Below are 23619 nucleotides of genomic sequence, written 5' to 3'. Positions count from 1 at the left end.
CCATTCACCCCCTCCAGACATCAGTCACATGTCAGCTGTACACACACACACACACACACACACACACACACACACACACACACACACACACACACACACACACACACACACACACACACACACACACACACACACACACACACACACACACACACACACACACACACACACACACACACACACAGGCCTCACTGTATTCTCAGATATAAGTTTCCTTTTTTGACATCTTTTGTAAAAAGATATCTATTAAAAGCAACTAAAAAAGATGCCAGAATTAGAGATTCTTTATTAAGCCATTAAAGTGATTTCATTGGTTTATGGGTTTGTCAGGATTCCCCAACAGGCGACCCATGGGCTGGAGATTTTAATTAGGCCCCCAAGTGTTCAAAACAAAAAAATACAAAGAATATATTTACATTTGTATATCATTTTCAGTGTTGGACATAAAAGACTGTAAAATCCCCAGGAAATCAGCTCAAAGTGATTATAATTGGAGTCTGTTCCCCAATATCCCCACGCATAAATAGAGAGGCATACTGTATGTCATCGTATCCAAGTGGGATCCAGATTTGAAATGATTTTGTTTTTGTCAAAAACTGTTTGGGATTCTAGACGTCAATTTGCAGTGTTCAAATCATTTCTAAGTACAGTTGAAGTTTAAAACTTGTTTTTCAACCACTCCACAAATGTATTGTTAACAAACTATAGTTTTGGCAAGTCGTTTAGGACATCTACTTTGTGCATGACACAAAGTGCATTGTCTTCATGGATTAAGCCATGTACAGGCTGTACTTACAGTTGAAGTCGGAAGTTTACATACACTTAGGTTGGAGTCATTGAAACTCGTTTTTAAACCACTCCACAAATTTCTTGTTAACAAACTATAGTTTTGGCAAATCTACTTTGTGCATAACACAAGTCATTTTTCCAACAATTGTTTACAGACATATTATTTCATTTACAATTCATTGTATGACAATTCCAGTGGGTCAGAAGTTTACATACACTAAGTTGACTGTGCCTTTAAACAGCTTGGAAAATTCTTGAAAATTATGTCATGGCATAAGAAGCTTCTGATAGGCTAATTGACTTCATTTGAGTCAATAGGAGGTGTACCTGTGGATGTATTTCAAGGCCTACCTTCAAACTCAGTGCCTCTTTGCTTGACACCATGGGAAATTAAAAATAAATCAGCCAAGACCTCAGAAAAAATTGCAGACCTCCACAAGTCTGTTTCATCCTTGGGAGCAATTTCCAAATGCCTGAAGGTACCACGTTCATCTGTGCAAACAATAGTACGCATGTATAAATACCTTGGGACGACGCAGCCGTCATACCCCTCAGGAAGGAGACGCCTTCTGTCTCCTAGAGATGAACTTACTTTGGTGCGAAAGGTGCAAATCAATCCCAGAACAACAGCAAAGGACTTTGTGAAGATGCTGGAGGAAACAGGTACAAAAGTATCTATATCCACAGTAAAACGAGTCCTATATCGACATAGCCTGAAAGGCCGCTCAGCAAGGAAGAAGCCCGTGCTCCAAAACCGCCATTAAAAAGCCAGACTACGGTTTGCAACTGCACATGGGGACAAAGATGGTACTTTTTGGAGAAATGTCCTCTGGTCTGATGAAACAAAAATAGAACTGTTTGGACATAATGACCATCCTTATGTTTGGAGGTAAAAGGGGCTTGCTTGCAAGCCTAAGAACACCATCCCAGCCGTGAAGCACGGGGGTAGTGGCACCATCATGTTGTGGGGGTGCTTTGCTGTAGGAGGGACTGTTGCACTTCACAAAATAGATGGCATCATGAGGATGTCAAATTATGTGGATATACTGAAGCAACATCTCAAGACATCAGTCAGGAAGTTAAAGCTTGGTCGCAAATGGGTCTTCCAAATAGACAATGACCCCAAGCATACTTCCAAAGTTGTGGCAAAATGGCTTAGGGGGCTAGGCGTCCCCGCTGGCGGGACAACTTCCGGTGAAACTGTAGGATGCGGAATTCAAAAAAATAATCATACAAATTATGGATATTAAACATTTAGCTACATACAAGTGTCTCTAACTGCACTGTCCGATTTACAGTAGGCTTTACAGCGAAAGCATTCCATGTGATTGTTTGAGGACGGCGCCCCACAAAATATTTTTCCACCGGCACAGGTTGAATAAATTCACAAATAGCGATTAAATAGTCACTTACTTTTTGAAAATCGTCCTTTGATTTGTCATCTAAAGGGTCCCAGCTATAAAACTTAGTGTCGTTTTGTTAGATAAATCCTTCTTTATAACCCAAAAAGTCTGTTTAGTTTGGCGCCATCGAATTGAGTAATCCACTCGTTCAGTATGCAGAGAAAGGAATACGAAAATCTACACCTAAACTTTGTTTCAACAAGTCAAAATATGTTTCTATTTACTCATCAGATACCCTAAAATGTAATCAAACTATAATATTTCTTACAGAAAGAAGTATGTTCAATAGGAAACCGATTTTAGCCCGTGTGTCTTGTCTTCATGGCGTGGGCAAACAAGACTGTATCCCTGTACAAAAACTGATAATTGTTATTAGTTTTGTAATTTACAAGTCTGAAACTTTGAACATACACTGCAGACACCATGTGGAAGCCATATCAATTGCATCCTGGGATCTAAAATTGAGTATGTCCTTAAACTTGCCATTGTAAGCGCATGGTCTCTCTTAAAAGAAAAATGCGGGTTTGTTTTTCTTTGGATTTTCTCCTACCATATCTATTGTGTTATATTCTCCTACCATATCTATTGTGTTATATTCTCCTACCATATCTATTGTGTTATATTCTCCTACCATATCTATTGTGTTATATTCTCCTACCATATCTATTGTGTTATATTCTCCTACCATATCTATTGTGTTATATTCTCCTACCATATCTATTGTGTTATATTCTCCTACCATATCTATTGTGTTATATTCTCCTACCATATCTATTGTGTTATATTCTCCTACCATATCTATTGTGTTATATTCTCCTACCATATCTATTGTGTTATATTCTCCTACCATATCTATTGTGTTATATTCTCCTACCATATCTATTGTGTTATATTCTCCTACCATATCTATTGTGTTATATTCTCCTACCATATCTATTGTGTTATATTCTCCTACCATATCTATTGTGTTATATTCTCCTACCATATCTATTGTGTTATATTCTCCTACCATATCTATTGTGTTATATTCTCCTACCATATCTATTGTGTTATATTCTCCTACATGATTTAAACATTTCTACAAACTTCAAAGTGTTTTATTTCCAATGGTACCAATTATATGCATATCCTGGCTTCAGGGCCTGAGCAGCAGGCAGTTTACTTTGGGCACGTAATTCAGGCGGCATTTGTGGAAAAAAAGCGGCTTAGCCCTAAGAAGATTTATTAAAGACATGGAACTTTTTAAAGATTAAATGTCAGGAATTGTGAAAAACTAAGTTTAAATGTATTTGGCTAAGGTGTATGTAAACTTCCGACTTCAACTGTATATTCCGCCACCCCCTCCCCCCCGACCATCCACTCAAGGACAAATCGTCCCACGGCTGAATGTAATTGGGGACCTCTGTCAATGTAAACCCTGTGACTGAGTTAGACAAAGACGTAATGTCACTGTGGTTTCAAAGTGCACCAGATGTTCAGATCTCTATCTGTCTGTTCTGCTTGAGGCTACAGCACAGATACACACATACACATACTGTTAGCGGGCACACACACATTGAATACTCTCACACACTTTAGGCATGTCTATTGCACACACACACACACACACACACACACACACACACACACACACACACACACACACACACACACACACACACACACACACACACACACACACACACACACACACACACACACACACACACACACACACACACACACACACACACACACACACACACACACACACACACACACACACACACACACTGTATGTACTATTTTTCACAAGAATAGATTCTCACGTCTTCCATTTTATCTTATTAGGTGTGGTTCAGCAACAGGAGAGCAAGGTGGAGGAAACAGGCAGGAGCCAATCAGCTAATGGCATTTAATCACCTGATCCCCGGCGGTTTCCCACCTTCGGCCATGTCGAGCTTGCAGCCATATCAGCTGTCAGACACCCCCTACCCTCCCACCTCCATCTCACAAAGTGAGTACACCTTCACCTTCCACTTCTCTCTGTGATCTCATTCTATATCAACAGAGGTCATCTACAGATGTGATGTATTTGACTCAAGATCAATAGCCTAGTCCTAATCCATTCTCTCTCTCTCTCTCTCTCTCTCTCTCTCTCTCTCTCTCTCTCTCTCTCTCTCTCTCTCTCTCTCTCTCTCTCTCTCTCTCTCTCTCTCTCTCTCTCTCTCTCTCTCTCTCTCTCTCTCTCTCAGCAGTGTCAGAGCAGCACAGTACGGTCCACAGGCCTCAGCCTCTCCCCCCCACCTCGGTGCACCAGGGTGGGCTTGGCTCCTCAGTGGGGACCCAGGACGGGAGTTCGGCCTACTGCCTGTCCTCCGGACGCCACGGCTTCTCAGGCTACTCAGACAGCTTTGTGCCCCCCCCTGGCCACTCCAACCCAGTCAACCCCAGCATTAGCAACGGCCTCTCACCGCAGGTCAGTCATTCAATGTCATGACTGTAGCTAGCAGCACAAACAGTAGTGTTTTGCTATGCAACATGTCGATTCCATAGTTTCAATTTTATACCATCGGAATGCTAAACCCTGTTTAGGGAGTTTGTTCTTGATAACTTTCGGTAGATGTATTAGCTCGGTGACTGAGTGGATTTGACAACCATTTGTCAGATGCATTCAATAGGGATGACTTGTGCTATGCAAATGTTTCATGAAGAGAGAGGAGACAGTAGAAGATGGAGGGAGTGTGAGAGTGGACGATAGTAAGAGGAAGAGTGGCAGATGGAAGATGACACAAATGAAAACGGAAAATACAATTATGGCCGATTACACAGTCATTAGAGGCCATAGCGGGTTCCGTACGCCGTGAGGGGGCCGTCCTAACAGGCGGAAAACGAGCTTTTAACCGCCACAAATGGTGGCCAGGCCCCACGCAATGCACGCTGGGTCCTCGCCCCATGAGAGAGAGCACTTCTTCCTATTTCTGTGACAAGGGGAACCCTGAGGGCGTGTGTGTGTGTGTCTGCTTGTCATTTTCATCAGCAAATGACAGCAGGACAACACAACCTGGTGATCCGTGAAACCATTTGGGAAATGGACAATAATTGACTGCTTAAACTGAGAACAGCAGTAAAACACATTGGTTCCTTCACAAGCTGGTGCTGACTAGCCACAAGCCACCACTTGAGTAGAGTCGACTTAACGCACGCAAACGGTCAGCCTTCTTCTCTCCTAAGAGGACAAATCCATTCGATTGCTTTTACTCTGCTTGGAGGCCAAAGGTGCTTCTCTCTCATAGCTGTTTTTCACCATCAGCCTCCCTGAGAGGGTCTTTCCCTTTAGAGAGTGGCTATCTTAGCTTGCATATGGAAGCATACATGCACTCGTGCACATGCACGATCAAACGCACACGTCTGGAATGTATGCGTCCGTCCTGAATTGCAATTATGAAATGTTCCAGTGTGCTAATTGATTGGAATGAAGGAATCTATCCCTTAGTAATGTGGTGTGTAATTTATGCAAATGACTCACTTTGTTGACTAATTTGTTTTAATTCATGTATTCATCTGCAGTTTTTTTTAATGCATATTGGAATATGCTCATTTGCATTTCAGACTGGATGGAACTTTGAAATAATAAAAGAGATGAAATACGAATTAATACATTTTAGGACATTTATAGTGAGTGGATAAAAACCTTTAAAACTTTACAATTAGACATACCAAATAAACGCACACACAAAGCTATATAAACTCTGTAATGTCTACACAGAGAATCCTCAATACTGTGGATTCCCACTGAGCACAGACGTCAGTTCAACGTCTAGTTTTGGATTTACATTTGGTTGGGTTGTCAACTAATGTCAATTCAACGGGAAATCAACCAAATAATTGGTTGGGTAAAAAAACAAACATTACGTTTCCTTTACGTTGATTATATTTTTCAAATCAAATCCGTTTTCCACGTTGATTCAACGTAATGACAGAATTTTTGGTTTGAAATTACGTGGAAACCTAGTTGATTGAACCAGTTTTTGCCCAGTGAGTTGTTACAGTATATCGTTCTTTTGGGCTGTCTGATCGTTAAACAGTGCTGAATGACACTTCTTGGTGCGTTTAGAAGTTATTTGAGGTTTTAGTCCATGAAAAAACAATTAATGTTTTTTTTTGTAGCTCTGTGAATGGTTACCCTTTGGTTATATGGTGTAGGAATACATCATCACTCCGAGTTAGCCCTATTTTATGAGTAGTTCGGCCTATGCTCTTAGTGGTAGTGCTTCGGTTGGTAGTAAAACATGAAGGTTTAGGGGACCAGTCTAGCCTGGCCCAGTGCACTGTGGGATATCTCCCTGGGGTGTGGGGTCTCAGACGTCTGGCTAGCTGATCCGGGGCATACCAGAGGAATCTGTTCTCACCAGTGCAGCAAGCGGCCAGGCTTTGCACCCCGATGAGGCTTAATCCCCGGAACCACCGAGAAACAGAGACACCCCCAGGAACCGCCATGGGCTCCAATCACAGAGGAGAAAGGCTGGAGGAATACACACGCTGGCTTAGACACACATACAGTGAAGCTCCAAAAGTAATGGGACAATGACACGTGTTGTTGTTTTGCCTCTGTCCTCCAGCACTTTGGATTTGAAAAGATACAATGACTGCGAGGTGAAAAGGTAGACTGTCGGCTTTAATTTGAAGGTATTTTCAGCCATATCGGGTGAACACTTCTACATGAATGCGGATGCTACCACGATTAAGGATGACGAATGGACCATGAATGAATCGTGAATGATGACGGGTGAGAAAGTTACAGATGCGCAAATATCATGATGTTTATGCCACTAACTTTCTCACTCACCTTTATTCCCGATTCATTCAGGATTACCCGTTATCGTGGTAGCATCCACATTAATGTAGACGTGTTTAGAAACATATTCTATTCTTATTTACGATAATAGTGACTCCAAAATGACACAGTACATGATTTACCATTCATCTATATTGGGCACAAAATAATCTGAAACACAACCAAAACAAACAGCAAATGCATCCAACAAGTTTGTAGAGTTACAAGCTTGATGTAGCTCATTGCGGCTATGAATACGGGACCAAATACTTAACTTTTTACTACTATAATACACATATAAGTGAATTTATCCTATTGCTTTTGGTCCCCTAAAATGGGGGGGCTACAGTGGGGCAAAAAAGTATTTAGTCAGCCACCAATTGTGCAAGTTCTCCCACTTAAAAAGATGAGAGAAGCCTGTAGGAACACTTCAACTATGACAGACAAAATAAGAAAAAAAAATCCATAAAATCACATTGTAGGATTTTTTATGAATTTATTTGCAAATGATGGTGGAAAATAAGTATTTGGTCAATAACAAAAGTTTATCTCAATACTTTGTTATATACCCTTTGTTGGCAATGACAGAGGTCAAACGTTTTCTGTAAGTCTTCACAAGGTGGTGCAGGTCTACACACTTGCTGGTATTTTGGCCCATTCCTCCATGCAGATCTCCTCTAGAGCAGTGATGTTTTGGGGCTGTTGCTGGGCAACACAGACTTTCAACTCCCTCTAAAGATTTTCTATGGGGTTGAGATCTGTAGACTGGCTAGAGCACTCCAAGACCTCGAAATGCTTCTTATGAAGCCACTCCATCGTTGCCCGGGCGGTGTGCTTGGGATCATTGTTATGCTGAAAGACCCAGCCACGTTTCACCTTCAATGCCCTTGCTGATGGAAGGAGGTTTTCACTCAAAATCGATACATGGCCCCATTCATTCTTTCCTTTACACGGATCAGTCGTCCTGGTCCCTTTGCAGAAAAACAGCCCCAATGTTGTTTCCACCCCCATGCTTCACAGTAGGTATGGTGTTCTTTGGATGCAACTCAGCATTCTTTGTCCTCCAAACACGACGAGTTGAGTTTTTACCAAAAAGTTATATTTTGGTTTCATCTGACCATATGACATTCTCCCAATCTTCTTCTGGATCATCCAAATGCTCTCTAGCAAACTTCAGACAGGCCTGGACATGTACTGGCTTAAGCAGGGGGACACGTCTGGCACTGCAGGATTTGAGTCCCTGGCGGCGTAGTGTGTTACTGATGGTAGGCTTTGTTACTTTGGTCCCAGCTCTCTGCAGGTCATTCACTAGGTTCGCCCCGTGTGGTTCTGGGATTTTTGCTCACCGTTCTTGTGATCATTTTGACCCACGGGGTGAGATCTTGCGTGGAGCCCCAGATCGAGGTCGATTATCAGTGGTCTTGTATGTCTTCCATTTCCTAATAATTGCTCCCACAGTTGATTTCTTCAAACCAAGCTGCTTACCTATTTCAGATTCAGTCTTCCCAGCCTGGTGCAGGTCTACAATTTTGTTTCTGGTGTCCTTTGACATCTCTTTGGCCTTGGCCATAATGGAGTTTGGAGTGTGACTGTTTGAGGTTGTGGACAGGTGTCTTTTATACTGATAACAAGTTCAAACAGGTGCCATTAATACAGGTAACGAGTGGAGGACAGAGGAGCCTCTTAAATACGAAGTTACAGGTCTGTGAGAGCCAGAAATCTTGCTTGTTTGTAGGTGACCAAATACTTATTTTCCACCATAATTTGCTAATACATTCATAAAAAATCCTACAATGTGATTTTCTGGATTTTTTTTCTAATTTTGTCTGTCATAGTTGAAGTGTACCTATGATGAAAATGACAGGCCTCTCTCATCTTTTTAAGTGGGAGAACTTGCACAATTGGTGGCTGACTAAATACTTTTTTCCCACTGTATGTACAAAAAGTGCTGCAATTTCTAAATGGTTAACCCGATATGGATGAAGATACCCTCAAATTAGAGTTGACAGTCTGCACTTTAACCTCAAAGTCATTTTTAAAGTGCTGGAGTACAGAGCCAAAACAACAAAATGTTTCACTGTCCAAATACTTATGGAGCTCGTGAACGTGAACGTACAAGCAAACATAGGCTGAGACACATTAGGACTTTCCCTAACAAAAAATATCTTAGCCACCCGATTTGACAAAAAAAAATGTATGTGTGTGTATTTTTCCATATATGTTTGAGTAAAATCAACTATATGCAGACCTCTGAGCTGGTCTGATGCTTTAAGCACTGCAATTAAAAATGAAGACACACAAATTACTAAAGAGGGAGGCAGAGATCAATATAGCCTAACCGGGAAAAAAAAACTGCTCCCGACCCCCATCCTGAAGCTGACCTTTGCAATACCAAGAGTGTGCAAAGCTGTCATCAAGGCAAAGGGCGGCTTCTTTGAAGAATCTCAATTGTAAAATATATTTTGATTCGTTTAATACTTTTTTGGCTACCACATGATTCTGTATGTGTTATTTCATAATTTTGACGATGTCTTCACTATTATTCTACAATGTAGAGAATAGTATAAATAAAGAAAAACCCTTGAAGGAGTTGGTGTGTCCAAACTTTTGATTGGTCATGTATATTTAAATTGCCGTTGCCAAAATGTAAAAATACAAATAAAAACATTGATAAAAATAAATATCCTATGAATCACATTGGCTATGCATGGCCTGTCTGCAAGGAACTTGAAACGTATCAACTACTATCTCTCTCTCTCTCTCTCTCTCTCTCTCTCTCTCTCTCTCTCTCTCTCTCTCTCTCTCTCTCTCTCTCTCTCTCTCTCTCTCTCTCTCTCTCTCTCTCTCTCCCTCTGTCAATATGTAATTCTTTCATTCTCTTCTGTCTCCCTTTGTCACTCTCATGCCTGTTTATCTCTACTTTCTCTCTCTCTCCCCCTCTCTCGATCTGTCTATTTCTCCACTTTCTTTTCTCTACCTCTGTTTCACTCCCACTCTTTCTCTCCTACTTTGAGAAGCTCCACAGTGATGGTGAGTTAAGCCAATCAGAAATAGTATCAGATCCCCAAATGGGCACATTTATAGGCCTACATTTGCGTGCAGGCCAGGTAGCCTAGGCCTACTTCTGTGCGTAATCAACTTGCGTGTCCTTACTCAGCATTGACGGGAGTGCTCCAAACAAAAGACAATGAATAAATTGACAACTCGTAAATGGAATGAAATGAACCCAAACTTGTAGCCTAAGTTGTGCGCTCTTGCAAACAACGTGTCCACTTCTACAATGACATCGGGTAAGACTGTAATAATAATATATTGAATGCATTAACAGAAAGGACCGTAACAAACAAACATTGTAGATGAGAAATGATGGTAATTATTGGTAAATGTACGACTGGTGTTACTGGAGTGCCATCCCCGCGGCCTCCCCAATGGATTAGTCCCCTCAGACAGGAGTGCCATCCCCGCGGCCTCCCCAATGGATTAGTCCCCTCAGACAGGAGTGCCATCCCCGCGGCCTCCCCAATGGATTAGTCCCCTCAGACAGGAGTGCCATCCCCGCGGCCTCCCCAATGGATTAGTCCCCTCAGACAGGAGTGCCATCCCCGCGGCCTCCCCAATGGATTAGTCCCCTCAGACAGGAGTGCCATCCCCGCGGCCTCCCCAATGGATTAGTTCCCTCAGACAGGAGTGCCATCCCCGCGGCCTCCCCAATGGATTAGTCCCCTCAGACAGGAGTGCCATCCCCGCGGCCTCCCCAATGGATTAGTCCCCTCAGACAGGAGTGCCATCCCCGCGGCCTCCCCAATGGATTAGTCCCCTCAGACAGGAGTGCCATCCCCGCGGCCTCCCCAATGGATTAGTCCCCTCAGACAGGAGTGCCATCCCCGCGGCCTCCCCAATGGATTAGTCCCCTCAGACAGGAGTGCCATCCCCGCGGCCTCCCCAATGGATTAGTCCCCTCAGACAGGAGTGCCATCCCCGCGGCCTCCCCAATGGATTAGTCCCCTCAGACAGGAGTGCCATCCCCACGGCCTCCCCAATGGATTAGTCCCCTCAGACAGGAGTGCCATCCCCACGGCCTCCCCAATGGATTAGTCCCCTCAGACAGGAGTGCCATCCCCGCGGCCTCCCCAATGGATTAGTCCCCTCAGACAGGAGTGCCATCCCCGCGGCCTCCCCAATGGATGAGTCCCCTCAGACAGGAGTGCCATCCCCGCGGCCTCCCCAATGGATTAGTCCCCTCAGACAGGAGTGCCATCCCCGCGGCCTCCCAATGGATTAGTCCCCTCAGACAGGAGTGCCATCCCCGCGGCCTCCCCAATGGATTAGTCCCCTCAGACAGGAGTGCCATCCCCGCGGCCTCCCCAATGGATTAGTCCCCTCAGACAGGAGTGCCATCCCCGCGGCCTCCCCAATGGATTAGTCCCCTCAGACAGGAGTGCCATCCCCGCGGCCTCCCCAATGGATTAGTCCCCTCAGACAGGAGTGAATCAAACAGGTGTCTCCTGTGCCGTAATTGTTTTAATATATCATTTGCCACTGCTTGACTAAAAAAAATATTGGTTGAAAAACAGCCTATCGACCAAACAATCGACCAGTCGACTAAACGGGGTCGGCCCTAGTGCGCATGCGCAAACAGTCTCAGACACACACAGGCATGCATGTAAACACACACAGGCATGCATGTAAACACACACAGGCATGCATGTAAACACACACAGGCATGCATGTAAACACACACAGGCATGCATGTAAACACACACATGCACACAGGTTTTTTTTTTGATCAGATAACCGTATCAATTGGATTGTATACAGTTATCTCTCCTCTAATCCCGTATCTGACCTCAAATCGGAGGAAATATGGGTTAAATGCTCTCGCCATGACGGCAGTACAATGTCCACATATAATAAGGATCTATACGTATTGTTATCTACACTTTTCCCTGTGAACATGGTTTTCCATTCAGAAAAAATAATTTCCATATATTTCCCCATCCTCAACCCACACATATACTCAAACATACACAGATGCACGGGCATGCACAGGCAAACACACGCACGCACGCACGCACGCACGCACGCACGCACGCACGCACGCACGCACGCACGCACGCACGCACGCACGCACGCACGCACACACACACACACACACACACACACACACACACACACACACACACACACACACACACACACACACACACACACACACACACACACACACACAGTAAGATGAATGGGATGTGTTGACCTCCATGTGTTTCCCATTTGTAGTCAGTCACACATCAGCATGTTCCTGAGACGCGTAAGGTTAGATTCCTCTGACAGAGCTCCTGTAAATTACATACTCTCAGACAGATATTGTGTGTGTGTGTGTGTGTGTGTGGCTGTCCGGGCATATATGTGTGTGTGTGTGTATGTGTGCGTGCGGCTGCCAGGTGGGGAAGCAACACGATTATCCTTCAATTATTCACCATTAGTTCAGCATTCTGCCATTTACTCTGCCTCTTTTTAAAGTGTCTCTTTCAGTTTAGTTCTCACAGTATTGTCTCGCTTTCGCTCTCTCTCTCTCTATATATGTCACTCTTTCATGATATTGTCTACCTTTGTCACTCTCGTGCCTGTTTATATCTATTTTCTCTCTCTCCCCCCCTCTCTGTCTATCTCTCCCTCTTTCTCCCTCTCTCTCTTGCTGTATGTTTTTAACGGTCACTAACTCCACCTATTTTCCCCTCCGTTTTGGCGATATCTCGTCACACACAAACTCTCATGCAGCTGTTCACGATGTATCACCAAGGAGACCTCTTAACCCCTAACAGAAAGTGCTTCACACACACACACACACACACACACACACACACACACACACACACACACACACACACACACACACACACACACACACACACACACACACACACACACACACACACACACACACACACACACACACACACACACACACACACACACACACACACACACACACACACACACACACATACTTATTGGAAATGTGTTAAAGAATCATACTCCTTGTTCCCACGTACCCTGTGGCCTTTCCATGTAGGCCCCATAAGGACACAGTGAATTTGGGCATCAAATGAGAAAGCAGGAGAGAGAGAAAGGAAGGAGGGAGAAGACGGAGTGGGTGGGGGTGGAAGGGAGAGAGGGAGAGGGAGAAAAAGAAGGATTCACGTCTGTTTTTCTCCTTTAGTATACTGTCCAAACACATAAATGGTCATTCATACATTTTCTCATGTTAAACACACCATCTGCTTTATCTAGTAGACTCTGACGATGAAATAAATGAACAAGTTATTTACCATAGGTTTTTGTATTGTGAATGTCTTTTTACTATGTTTATAAAATATAACATGTTTCATGGAAATGTTTAATTTAGCATAGTAAATAACCTCCATGAACAACCTTTTCGATTCCATTCCATAGGATATACAGTAAAAACTCCACAGAGTAATTCTGAAAATGCTATTTAGCGGTGTAGTGGACCAGAACTGTGCGGTCCCGAACCGATGCGGGCTCCCCCCGTCCGTCTGTCACTTAGGAAATGATGTAACAGGAACCATGTGTCTGGGTGAACACAGTATAATGTGTCTCATATGGTCACAACCAGGAGAGGAGAGGAAAGGAAAGAAGGAGAGGAGAGGAGAGGAGAGGAGAGGAGAGGAGAGGAGAGGAGAGGAGAGGAGAGGAGAGGAGAGGAGAGGAGAGGAGAGGAGAGGAGAGGAGAGGAGAGGAGAGGAGAGGAGAGGAGTAAGGAAGGAGAAGATAGGAAAGGAAAGAAGGATAGGAGAGGAGAGGAGAGGAGTAAGGAAGGAGAAGATAGGAAAGGAAAGAAGGATAGGAGAGGTTATTCTAGAAACTATGTATAATATAACAGAACCCAGTTACATCATGGTCAGTAAGAATCAACAGGGTTGCAGTTGTCTGTCAATGAAGAGAAGGCATTCATGTAAAGTTGAAGACTCATAAAGACGTTGCGTGATTTTTGTATGGATTATTTTATTTTTTATGGGTAGTCGGATGTACCGTTTGTTACAGGACCCTAAGGTATTTTCTAACAGCCTTCAAAGAATGTCAGAAATTCAATGTGTCCTCACAAATATATATATTCCTGGAAAATCCATCTAATGTTTCCCGAGTTGAAAGACGTTTTCTCTGATGCGAACTGACATCTTTTTTTTAAGGCCCGGTGAGGATTAGTAACACAACCTTACTGCTGTAATAGGTTCACCAGTCAATCCCTGTTGTTCTTCCTCCATCTCGTCCTCTCGTCCTCTTTGACACAGTCAGCATTCCTAATATGGACTGTGTGACTCTGTACATACTCCAACTCGTGATACGATCGCTCAAATTGAACTTTCATGCATATGTCCTTTTGACATCAATGCATGAGCTATACAAAAGTATGCTATGTGTGAAAAATAATGTTGCATGAGCAAAAGCATGTGTTACGTGTGCAAAAGATACAGTGCTATTTGTATGTTTGTCTTCATGGATTAAGCCATGTAAGGGCTGTACTTACAGTTGAAGTCAGAAGTTTACATACACTTAGGTTGGAGTCATTGAAACTCGTTTTTCAACCACTCCACAAGTTTCTTGTTAACAAACTATACTATGTGCATAACACAAGTCATTTTTCCAACAATTGTTTACAGACAGATTATTTCACTTATAATTCACTGTATCACAATTCCAGTGGGTCAGAAGTTTACATACACTAAGTTGACTGTGCCTTTAAGCAGCTTGGAAAATTCCAGAAAATGATGTCATGGCTTCAGATGCTTCTGATAGGCTAATTGACATCATTTGAGTGAATTGGAGATGTACCTGTGGATGTATTTCAAGGCCTACCTTCAAACTCAGTGCATCTTTGCTTGACATCATGGGAAAATGTAAAAAAATCAGCCAAGACCTCAGAAAAAAATTGCAGACCTCCACAAGTCTGGTTCATCCTTCGGAGCCATTTCCAAATGCCTGAAGGCACCACGTTCATCTGTACAAACAATAGTATGCAAGTATAAACACCATGGGACCACGCAGCCGTCATACTGCTCAGGAAGGAGACGTGTTCTGTCTCCTAGAGATGCACAAACTTTGGTGTGAAAAGTGCAAATCAATTCCAGAACAACCTTGTGAAGATGCTGGAGGAAACCGGTACAAAAGTATCTATATCCACAGTAAAACGAGTCCTATGTCGACATAACCTGAAAGGCCGCTCAGCAAGGAAGAAGCCACTGCTCCAATTCTCTCTACAATTATTTTGACATTTCACATTCTTAAAATAAAGTGGTGATCCTAACTGACCCAAGACAGGGAATTTTTACCAAGGTTAAATGTTGGCAATTGTGAAGAACTGAGTTTAAATGTATTTGGCTAAGGTGTATGTGAACTTCCAACTTCAACTGTATCTATTCATTTGTTTGTGAACAAATTAAACTTGCGTAACCTGTATGAGAAAAAGTATTCTGTTAAATGTTATCCTTCTCTATTCTTCATGTCTACCACATTCTACGATACTCTACTTTATTCCACTGTATCCCACCACAATCCATTCCATTCTAACCTCTCTCCTCGGTCTCTCCAGGTGATGGGGCTGTTGAACCCGGGAGGAGTGCCCCACCAGCCTAGCCACCAGAGTGACTTTGCCCTCTCTCCCCTGACTGGTGGGATGGAGCCCGGGGGTGGTATGGCGGCCAGCTGCCACGGCTCCCAGCGGGGCCTGGAGGGTCTGCCAGGCCTGACCAGCATGCCCACCCTGCCCAACTCCCAGTCCTACTGCCCTCCCACCTACAGTTCTCCAGCCTACGCTATGGACCACCATCCCTCATACCAGTACGGACAGTATGGACAGAGCAAGGTGGGTCATGGGAGTTTTATGTGCAATGATATTCTAGTCATGTGGTTGTTGGTAATGTTTTTTTAAAGGTATTTGTGTATTAGTTATTTGTATCCCTTTTTTTATTTGAATGCAATTGATTGTAAGTTATTCTGAAAAGAAAATTCTGCTTGAATGCCTGTATAAAAGACACATTAGATTAGCATTAGAGGTATACTAACTCCATTCATTTCTATATACCGGTATATAGTCTCCTATGATTAAAGCCCATGCTCAAGGTTTAGGTTTTCAGAATCATAACCCACGTTAATTGCAAAGGCCAACATGATGAGTGAGCCTCTTGAATCACGCTCTCAAATCAGGCTGTGACATTACATGTATGTCAGAGGCACGGCTAGTAGTCCAGAGGGCACTTCGGTTTACATTACTATTACCTTCAAGCACTTACCCCACGCCATACATCCACGTGGCCCGATACAGAGGTATGTCAATGGGGCCTCCCCCATAAACCATCAGCCTGTGACCTTCCACGACCCGTGTGATGAGCTGGACCACCAAACCCTCCGCTCACTCACCTAGCCATGTAATGACCCCTGGGTAACAAAGATACCTCCCCAAATCAAGTGGGCGGCTTCCCCAAAACATGTTTGACAGGCGGCGGGGGGGGGGGTAGTAGAGTTAGTGTGGTGGGGGTGAGGTACACTGCCACATGTTGAGTAGTGTATACTGGCCCATCAGTGGCGGCATCTTGATGTCATTAATTTGGCTCGGGACCTGTGTGCAGGCAGCTCGCAGGGGTAGGGGGTTGGTAAGAGAGGGTTGGGTGGAAGGTGGGTTTGAGAGGGGGCCTTTTTAACGGGGAGCGAAATGGCCTCTGGCAGGCGGGGATTAGAACCATGTGTTTCTGTGCAGGTCAGATGCAGTCTGAGTTGTTGTTGATCACTGGAGCAGAGCCACAGCCAGGACCAACGCAGCAAGGGGCAGGCAGTACAGTACAGTACAGCCCAGCCACAGGGAAAAGCCCCAGATCTGCCTCACACTCCTTGCCTCTCTTTAACTCCCGCAACCCCTCCCTTCTCTCCACCTCTCACAGCTCTCATCCCTCTCACCCACTATTTACCTCCTTACTCATCAGGCATGATGTTTCCCCGACACAGGAGGTAGAGTGACATGAAACCCAATGGAGAACAGTTCCAACCCTTCCCCTCTCTCTCTCTCTCCTTTTCTCTCAGGTGCCTTTCATTATCTGAAGCCCCACCATGGCCAGGAGTGGATGAGATCTCTGGTCAACCCGACAGTCAACTCTGGAGCACTCCCCTTTCCTCTCTTCTTCCCCCCTCTGCCTTCTCCCCACCCAGCCCCCGAGGAGAAGGGACAACCCAGAGAGATGGAGGGAAGGGGGTTGTTTTGGGGATTCGGGGATGTGAGGGGGAGGGTTGACTCAATGGGATAATCAGGACCAAAGGGGAAGCCCTCTCTAGTTACCTGGCACTCGCCCGCTCGCGCTTCACTTCATGCTCCGAAAACCAAGCACGCCTCGCTCTCCATGCTTGACGAGAAAAATAAATGGAGAGAAGGAGAAGAAGAGGATAAAAAAAGGAGTGAATTAAACCCCAACAAAGAAACACATTCACTCATTCAACACTCTGCCTTTGATTTGTAATAAGTGGCAGAGAGTGGGAGAGGACTGGGTAAACAGTTTTCCTTCCACGGATGTGCTTTCAGGGTATATTGTGATGAAGGGAGGAAAATAAGGTTTTAGGGCACAATCCCGAGGCATAAGGATGATGTATGGACCTGCAATAGGCACACAGCTCACTCAGCCACAATGCTCTATGTAAAGGCACTCACAATGTCTTAGGGAAATACTGCGTGCTGAGACTTTGTATTATTTGATATGATTTGGGGAAATTAAATGTGTTCTATCAGGAGAAAAACTGCCATCAATTTGATTTGTAAAAATGACTCTAAGCATATGTGCTGTAGGTCTGGACAGTGAAGGTCTGGACAGTCTTTCACCCAACTAGGATGATAGAGAGAGAAATATACTGTAGTAGATGGAAGCTGCTGCAACCCAAAGAAGTGCAATACATTCAAACCTCAGATGAAATGAATTGACACATCCCTGTATAACAATCTCCTCAATTAACTGACTACATCCTTTTTGTAATCCATATTGTTTTGAGCAAAAACAATGGTAGCTGGGTTGCACGGATCACGTTGAAGCGAGAATCATCCTAACACAAGATCTGTGCACGTACAGGTAGCTTGGACTTTTGCATAAACCTTGCATTGATTTCAATGGGAGATTTGAGAAGAAATCGGAGTAGGACCAGGGCCTATATTCAGAAAGTATCTCAGAGTAGGAGTACTGATCTAGGATCAGGTCCCTCCTGTCCATATAATGATATTAGTTATGATCAAAATGGCAAAACCGCATTCCTACTCCGATACAATTTGTGAATACAGGCCCAGGCTACCAGTCACAGTCCAATCAAGTGTAAATTGGACGTGGTAAAACATACCACTCTCATTAATTTAGTATTTATTCAGACCACCTCTTCTCTGTTCGTAGTAAATCAAACCTTTCTTTTTCTGCCTTGTTTCTTTTGTATACATATATCATTTTCATTTATGACTCATAAGATGATTTGTGTTTTAATGTGTCTCGTGTCAAATGCAGCACTATTTACTATTTATAATAAAATATATCAAAATGTGTACAGGCTGAAGTGTTTATTTCAAACCAATGTGTGTCTGTCTTTACCATACCGTCTATGGGCGTTACAATGTTGATTATGTCCTGAAAAATGTCATTACAGATATTAGCTAACTACGAGTTATGACAAGATATGTACTAGTTCTGGATTTGGGTACGTGTCATTGATGAGATTACTGAGAACAGATTACTTGCCCATTCAGGACCTCTACATTTAGGTACATCTGATTTAGATACCCTGCGGCGTTCTTCAATCCTGGTCCCAGGGACCCAAAGTGGTTGACATTTCTGTTTTTGCCCTCGCACTACACACCTGATTCAAATCATCAAGGCTTGATGATGAGTTGATCATTTCAATCAGCCCTTTAGGTCCCCAGGACCAAGGTTAAGAAACACTGAGATGCTGTAACTGTATGAAACAAAGGGAACTCAAGCCAACGGAGCAATGACTCAGACAAGACAAGATGGCAATGTCCCAAGTCACCATCCACTGCCTTTCTTTACCGAAATTCAGAATTGAGTTTTTCATTCAGGACTTCCACTCTTTCATTCATATTTCAAGTATCCATATTGGAAACTACAGTTTTTCCTGCAATAAGATATGTTTAGTTTTCCAAGAAAAATAAGTGGAACAATCTGCCACCCACCCACTCACCACACACACACACACACACACACACACACACACACACACACACACACACACACACACACACACACACACACACACACACACACACACACACACACACACACACACACACACACACACACACACACACACACACACACAAAAAAAGCAAATTGAGCATAGAACATGTTTTTATTGTGGTCTAAGAACAAGCATTCTCTATGACTGATGACGGACAGTCGGTCGGTGCCTCTCATCCACTCATGTTCTCTCTCCCTGCAGCACAGTGGCTCCCTAACACTTTAAAGGCACATTGACTCATTCATAATTATATTCCCTTTCATAAACACCGCTTTCGGACAAATTCCTCCTCCCCGGGGGACCCTTCACACCCGTAATGAGTAAAACAGAGCACCCTGTAAACGATCTAAACACAACACCACAGACACACAGGGACATTAGTCACTGCCACTGTCTCTCTAGGATTCAGACTGGGGTTCAGACTGCGTTCACGTCCCAAATGGCACCCTATTCCCTAGATTGTGCACTAAAAGAGGCTCTGGTCAAAAGTAGTGTACTATCTAGGACATAGGGCACCATTTGGGGCACACATGGGGTTCAGAGGGCACAACGTTCCGATCCTAGCGCCCTGGCAGAAAGAAAAACACTCAGCCAGTTGTCTGACACTTCACAAGTTATGGATATCGGTGTTTTTATCACTCTCTCATTCCTCTCATCTTCTTTCGTTCTTTCTTTCTCTCTCTCTGACGGGGGGATCCAGGGATCAGGTGTATGCAGCTGGCAGTGTCACTCATTTTATATGGTGTGTGAGTGTGTGTGTCCATGTATAAGTTCATACATCTTCCTGTGTGTGTGCATGTTTTCCTACATTGTGTGTGTTTATTTTCAATAGTGTGTATGGTTGCGTGTTAATGTTTACTTGTGTGTCCAAGCTCGAACGTTAACGTTGAGAGATCAAGGCAAGATACCATTCCACTGTTTTCTTAGTCCTTCTGCAAACTCTTTTTACAAGTGCTTAACTTGTTGAACACAATGGAAGTAGGAGCCAAAGGCCTCCTCTGAAGCAGAGTGTCACTCAAGCAGCCACACACTGGAGACAACTTAACCCCTGACCCCAACACTCTTTGAAATGTGTAGAGTACTTGACCGGAGCTGACAACAACGCCAGTCTCCTGCAGCCTCCCGGCCCTCCAATAGAAAGTGAAGGAAGGGGAGGAGGTGTTTCAGAAGAGTGGGAGGGAGATAGAAAGGGAGGGAGGAGTGAATAATCGTTGATTTTAGAGAAAGATAGAGCGGGAAGAGGGAGAAAGAGAAAAATAAGCTTTGATCAATGTTTTGGGTAAAGCAAAGTTATGATTGAAGGCAAAAAGTTAAAAAGGATACATTGATCTGGCATGACTTTTCTGCATGGTGTGTGTATGCTATTTTAGCCTAGTGACATTTATCAGTATGACATTTCAACCATGTTTATATCATAATTGATAGACTGAACTCTCTCTGATATTTTGCCCGGAGGAACGAACTTTGCCCTGTAGCTGCCGTGGTCTTTTACTGGTAAGGGTGGTAAGTGGAATTAATCTCAGCAATGCCTCTTAGTCCAGTGTCAGAGAGCTGCCAGGTTAAGAACAACATTCCTTTCCCAATGCAGCTGTGTCGTCACTTCACCCTCTATCTCTCCATTTACCCCTTCTCTTAGTTTCCCTCTGCACGTCTTTCTCCACAGTCTTCCTCTCTCTAGGACTCTTTCTTCATTGTCTCTCATTCCACCATTGGATACTTTTGATACCATTTTTATTTTATCCTCTCCCTACATCTCTATTTCCCTACATCTCTATTTCCCTACATCTCTATTTCCCTACATCTCTATTTCCCTACATCTCTATTTCCCTACATCTCTATTTCCCTACATCTCTATTTCCCTCTCATCTCTAATTCCCTCTCATCTCTATTTCCCTCTCATCTCTATTTCCCTACATCTCTATTTCCCTCTCATCTCTATTTCCCTACATCTCTATTTCCCTCTCATCTCTAATTCCATCTCATCTCTATTTCCCTCTCATCTCTATTTCCCTACATCTCTATTTCCCTCTCATCTCTAATTCCCTCTCATCTCTATTTCCCTCTCATCTCTATGTCCCTCTCATCTCTATTTCCCTACATCTCTATTTCCCTCTCATCTCTAATTCCCTCTCATCTCTATTTCCCTCTCATCTCTAATTCCCTCTCATCTCTATTTCCCTCTCATCTCTATGTCCCTCTCATCTCTATTTCCCTACATCTCTATTTCCCTCTCATCTCTAATTCCCTCTCATCTCTATTTCCCTCTCATCTCTATGTCCCTCTCATCTCTATTTCCCTACATCTCTATTTCCCTCTCATCTCTATGTCCCTCTCATCTCTATTTCCCTACATCTCTATTTCCCTCTCATCTCTATGTCCCTCTCATCTCTATTTCCCTACATCTCTATTTCCCTCTCATCTCTAATTCCCTCTCATCTCTATTTCCCTCTCATCTCTATTTCCCTCTCATCTCTATTTCCCTCTCATCTCTATTTCCCTACATCTCTATTTCCCTACATCTCTATTTCCCTCTCATATCTATTTCCCTGCTTCTTGCACCACTCTCACAAAGCAGGAAGATCATCCTAGAAGAACTGGAATCCAATGGTTGTAACTATGTGTCCACCGCAATCTCAACACCACCACCACCCCATCATTCTCCCTCCCCATGCCCATCACAACCCCAACCCCGATGGCTGAGGACCCCAGGACGTCCTGCGACAACGCTTACTTCTATATCCGCTTTGTCATTGGTTTCTACTCCTTCCTGGCTATGCCCCTGTTCAAGGGCTTTGTCATTGGTTTCTACTCCTTCCTGGCTATGCCCCTGTTCAAGGGCTTTGTCATTGGTTTCTACTCCTTCCTGGCTATGCCCCTGTTCAAGGGCTTTGTCAACAGTGCACAAAAGGAGGACCCTTACATAGAGTTCATGGGCGAAGGAGGAGGAGGGAAGGAGAAATTGAACACAGACGATTTGGACTTGAATTTGAACGACAAAGAGTAGATTTAACTTTGAAGAGTAGAGTAAAGGAGAGGAAACTCTGAGCCCTGGGGTTGGGTTGTCTGGCGGGCTGGCTGGCCGTGAGGCAATGCTGCAGAGAGATGTTTTGACAGTCGGAAAATCCAGGAAAACTTCAATATGGACCTTTCGCGGACCTGCTAGTGATTTTGTGAAACCTTCAGCTACAATTTCTTTAATTTTGTTCCCCCTCCTCAACATTTTAAAATGAGACACTGGAAGCAGGAGGGGATCAGGGGTGGGGGATGCAGAAGAGGGCTGCCTGTGATGGGGGGGGGGACATCTCAAAGTGTGGGTCATCGGAAGGCCGGAATCTCCTCCTGTGAGGTCCAATCAGGATCAATTCCAGAAGGGCCTTATACATGACACACGCCACATGCCACAGAATGTAAGAGACACTTAAAAGGCCCGGTGGAATGGATAGTGTGTGTGTTTGTGTCTTTGGTAACATGTGTGCATGTAGAAAGAGACAAATCATTACATTTGACATATAAACTTAACAATTATGAAAACATGCGTGGGCAGAGAACCTGTTCTGAGTGGGGTGTTTGTTTGTGTTATTGCACAATAATGAGCAATAAAGTTGTAAAAAGATGTTCTGAGTTTTTGACGCAACGATCAACTGTACTAGTTGTTCAGAGGCTCTGATCTCATCCCATCTTGATTAATGTCCGGTAACATGGTCAGGTGCCACAAAGAAGAGCAAAGCTGCAGCTGGCTAAAAACAAAGCAGCACACCTTGGACCTGAACCACACACACAGAACTAACATCATAAACATGCACGATAGTCTTTCGTGGTTTACGTTTATGGACAAATGGACTACTTCTCTTCTAGCCTTTTTAAGAAACAGTTGTGTGTTGAAAAATGCCTAAGCACTTGTGTAATCTATTTGCATACACTCCCAAACGAACATACGCACCCCACCAGACACGCCACCACGGGTTCTCTTAACGGTACCCAAACCAAAAACAGATTCAATGCTTCAATGCGTTGCTCAGTTATGTATAGAGCCATGTCATTGTAGAATGCTCTGCCTCCTAAGGGTTCTATTTTCGGCTGGCGTTAAGGCAGCGTCAGTGTCAAACCCACGTTAGTTTGCCATTTCCTCTTGCCAAAACTGCCGCACTAGCATTTCCAGACCTAACACCAGGTTCGGCAATTTACCTGTTTTATATCAGCTTGATTTTGGTCAGAAGGGCGGGTTGGAGATATTTGAGGTGTGCCATTAAAAACATGATCTAAAGTGCTAATTTCAGGCAGCGCTGATAGGGGTATTTAAGACGAACTAAAAGCTAG

The 23619-nt window shown here is 43.8% G+C and overlaps 1 protein-coding gene across 3 annotated transcripts in view; it reads left to right on the top strand.

Moving 5' to 3' along the window:
- LOC124009608 (paired box protein Pax-3-like) overlaps positions 1-18549 on the top strand; it is a 39387-nt gene extending 20838 nt beyond the window's left edge. For 2 of the 3 annotated variants that reach the window (XM_046321554.1, XM_046321552.1), the window contains exons 6-9: positions 4023-4188; positions 4427-4650; positions 15620-15892; positions 17104-18549. In XM_046321554.1, the coding sequence (XP_046177510.1) occupies positions 4023-4188; positions 4427-4650; positions 15620-15892; positions 17104-17121 (681 nt within the window). In that variant the 3' untranslated portion in view covers positions 17122-18549. The remainder of the gene's footprint in view (positions 1-4022; positions 4189-4426; positions 4651-15619; positions 15893-17103) is intronic. The other variant, XM_046321553.1, reaches the window with a different exon arrangement.
- The last annotated feature ends 5070 nt before the right edge of the window (positions 18550-23619 follow it).

Source organism: Oncorhynchus gorbuscha, linkage group LG22 (assembly GCF_021184085.1).
Source record: "Oncorhynchus gorbuscha isolate QuinsamMale2020 ecotype Even-year linkage group LG22, OgorEven_v1.0, whole genome shotgun sequence".
Lineage (NCBI taxonomy): Eukaryota > Metazoa > Chordata > Actinopteri > Salmoniformes > Salmonidae > Oncorhynchus > Oncorhynchus gorbuscha.
The sequence above is the reverse complement of the archived record's forward strand: the minus strand, read 5'-3'. Positions and strand labels throughout refer to the sequence as shown.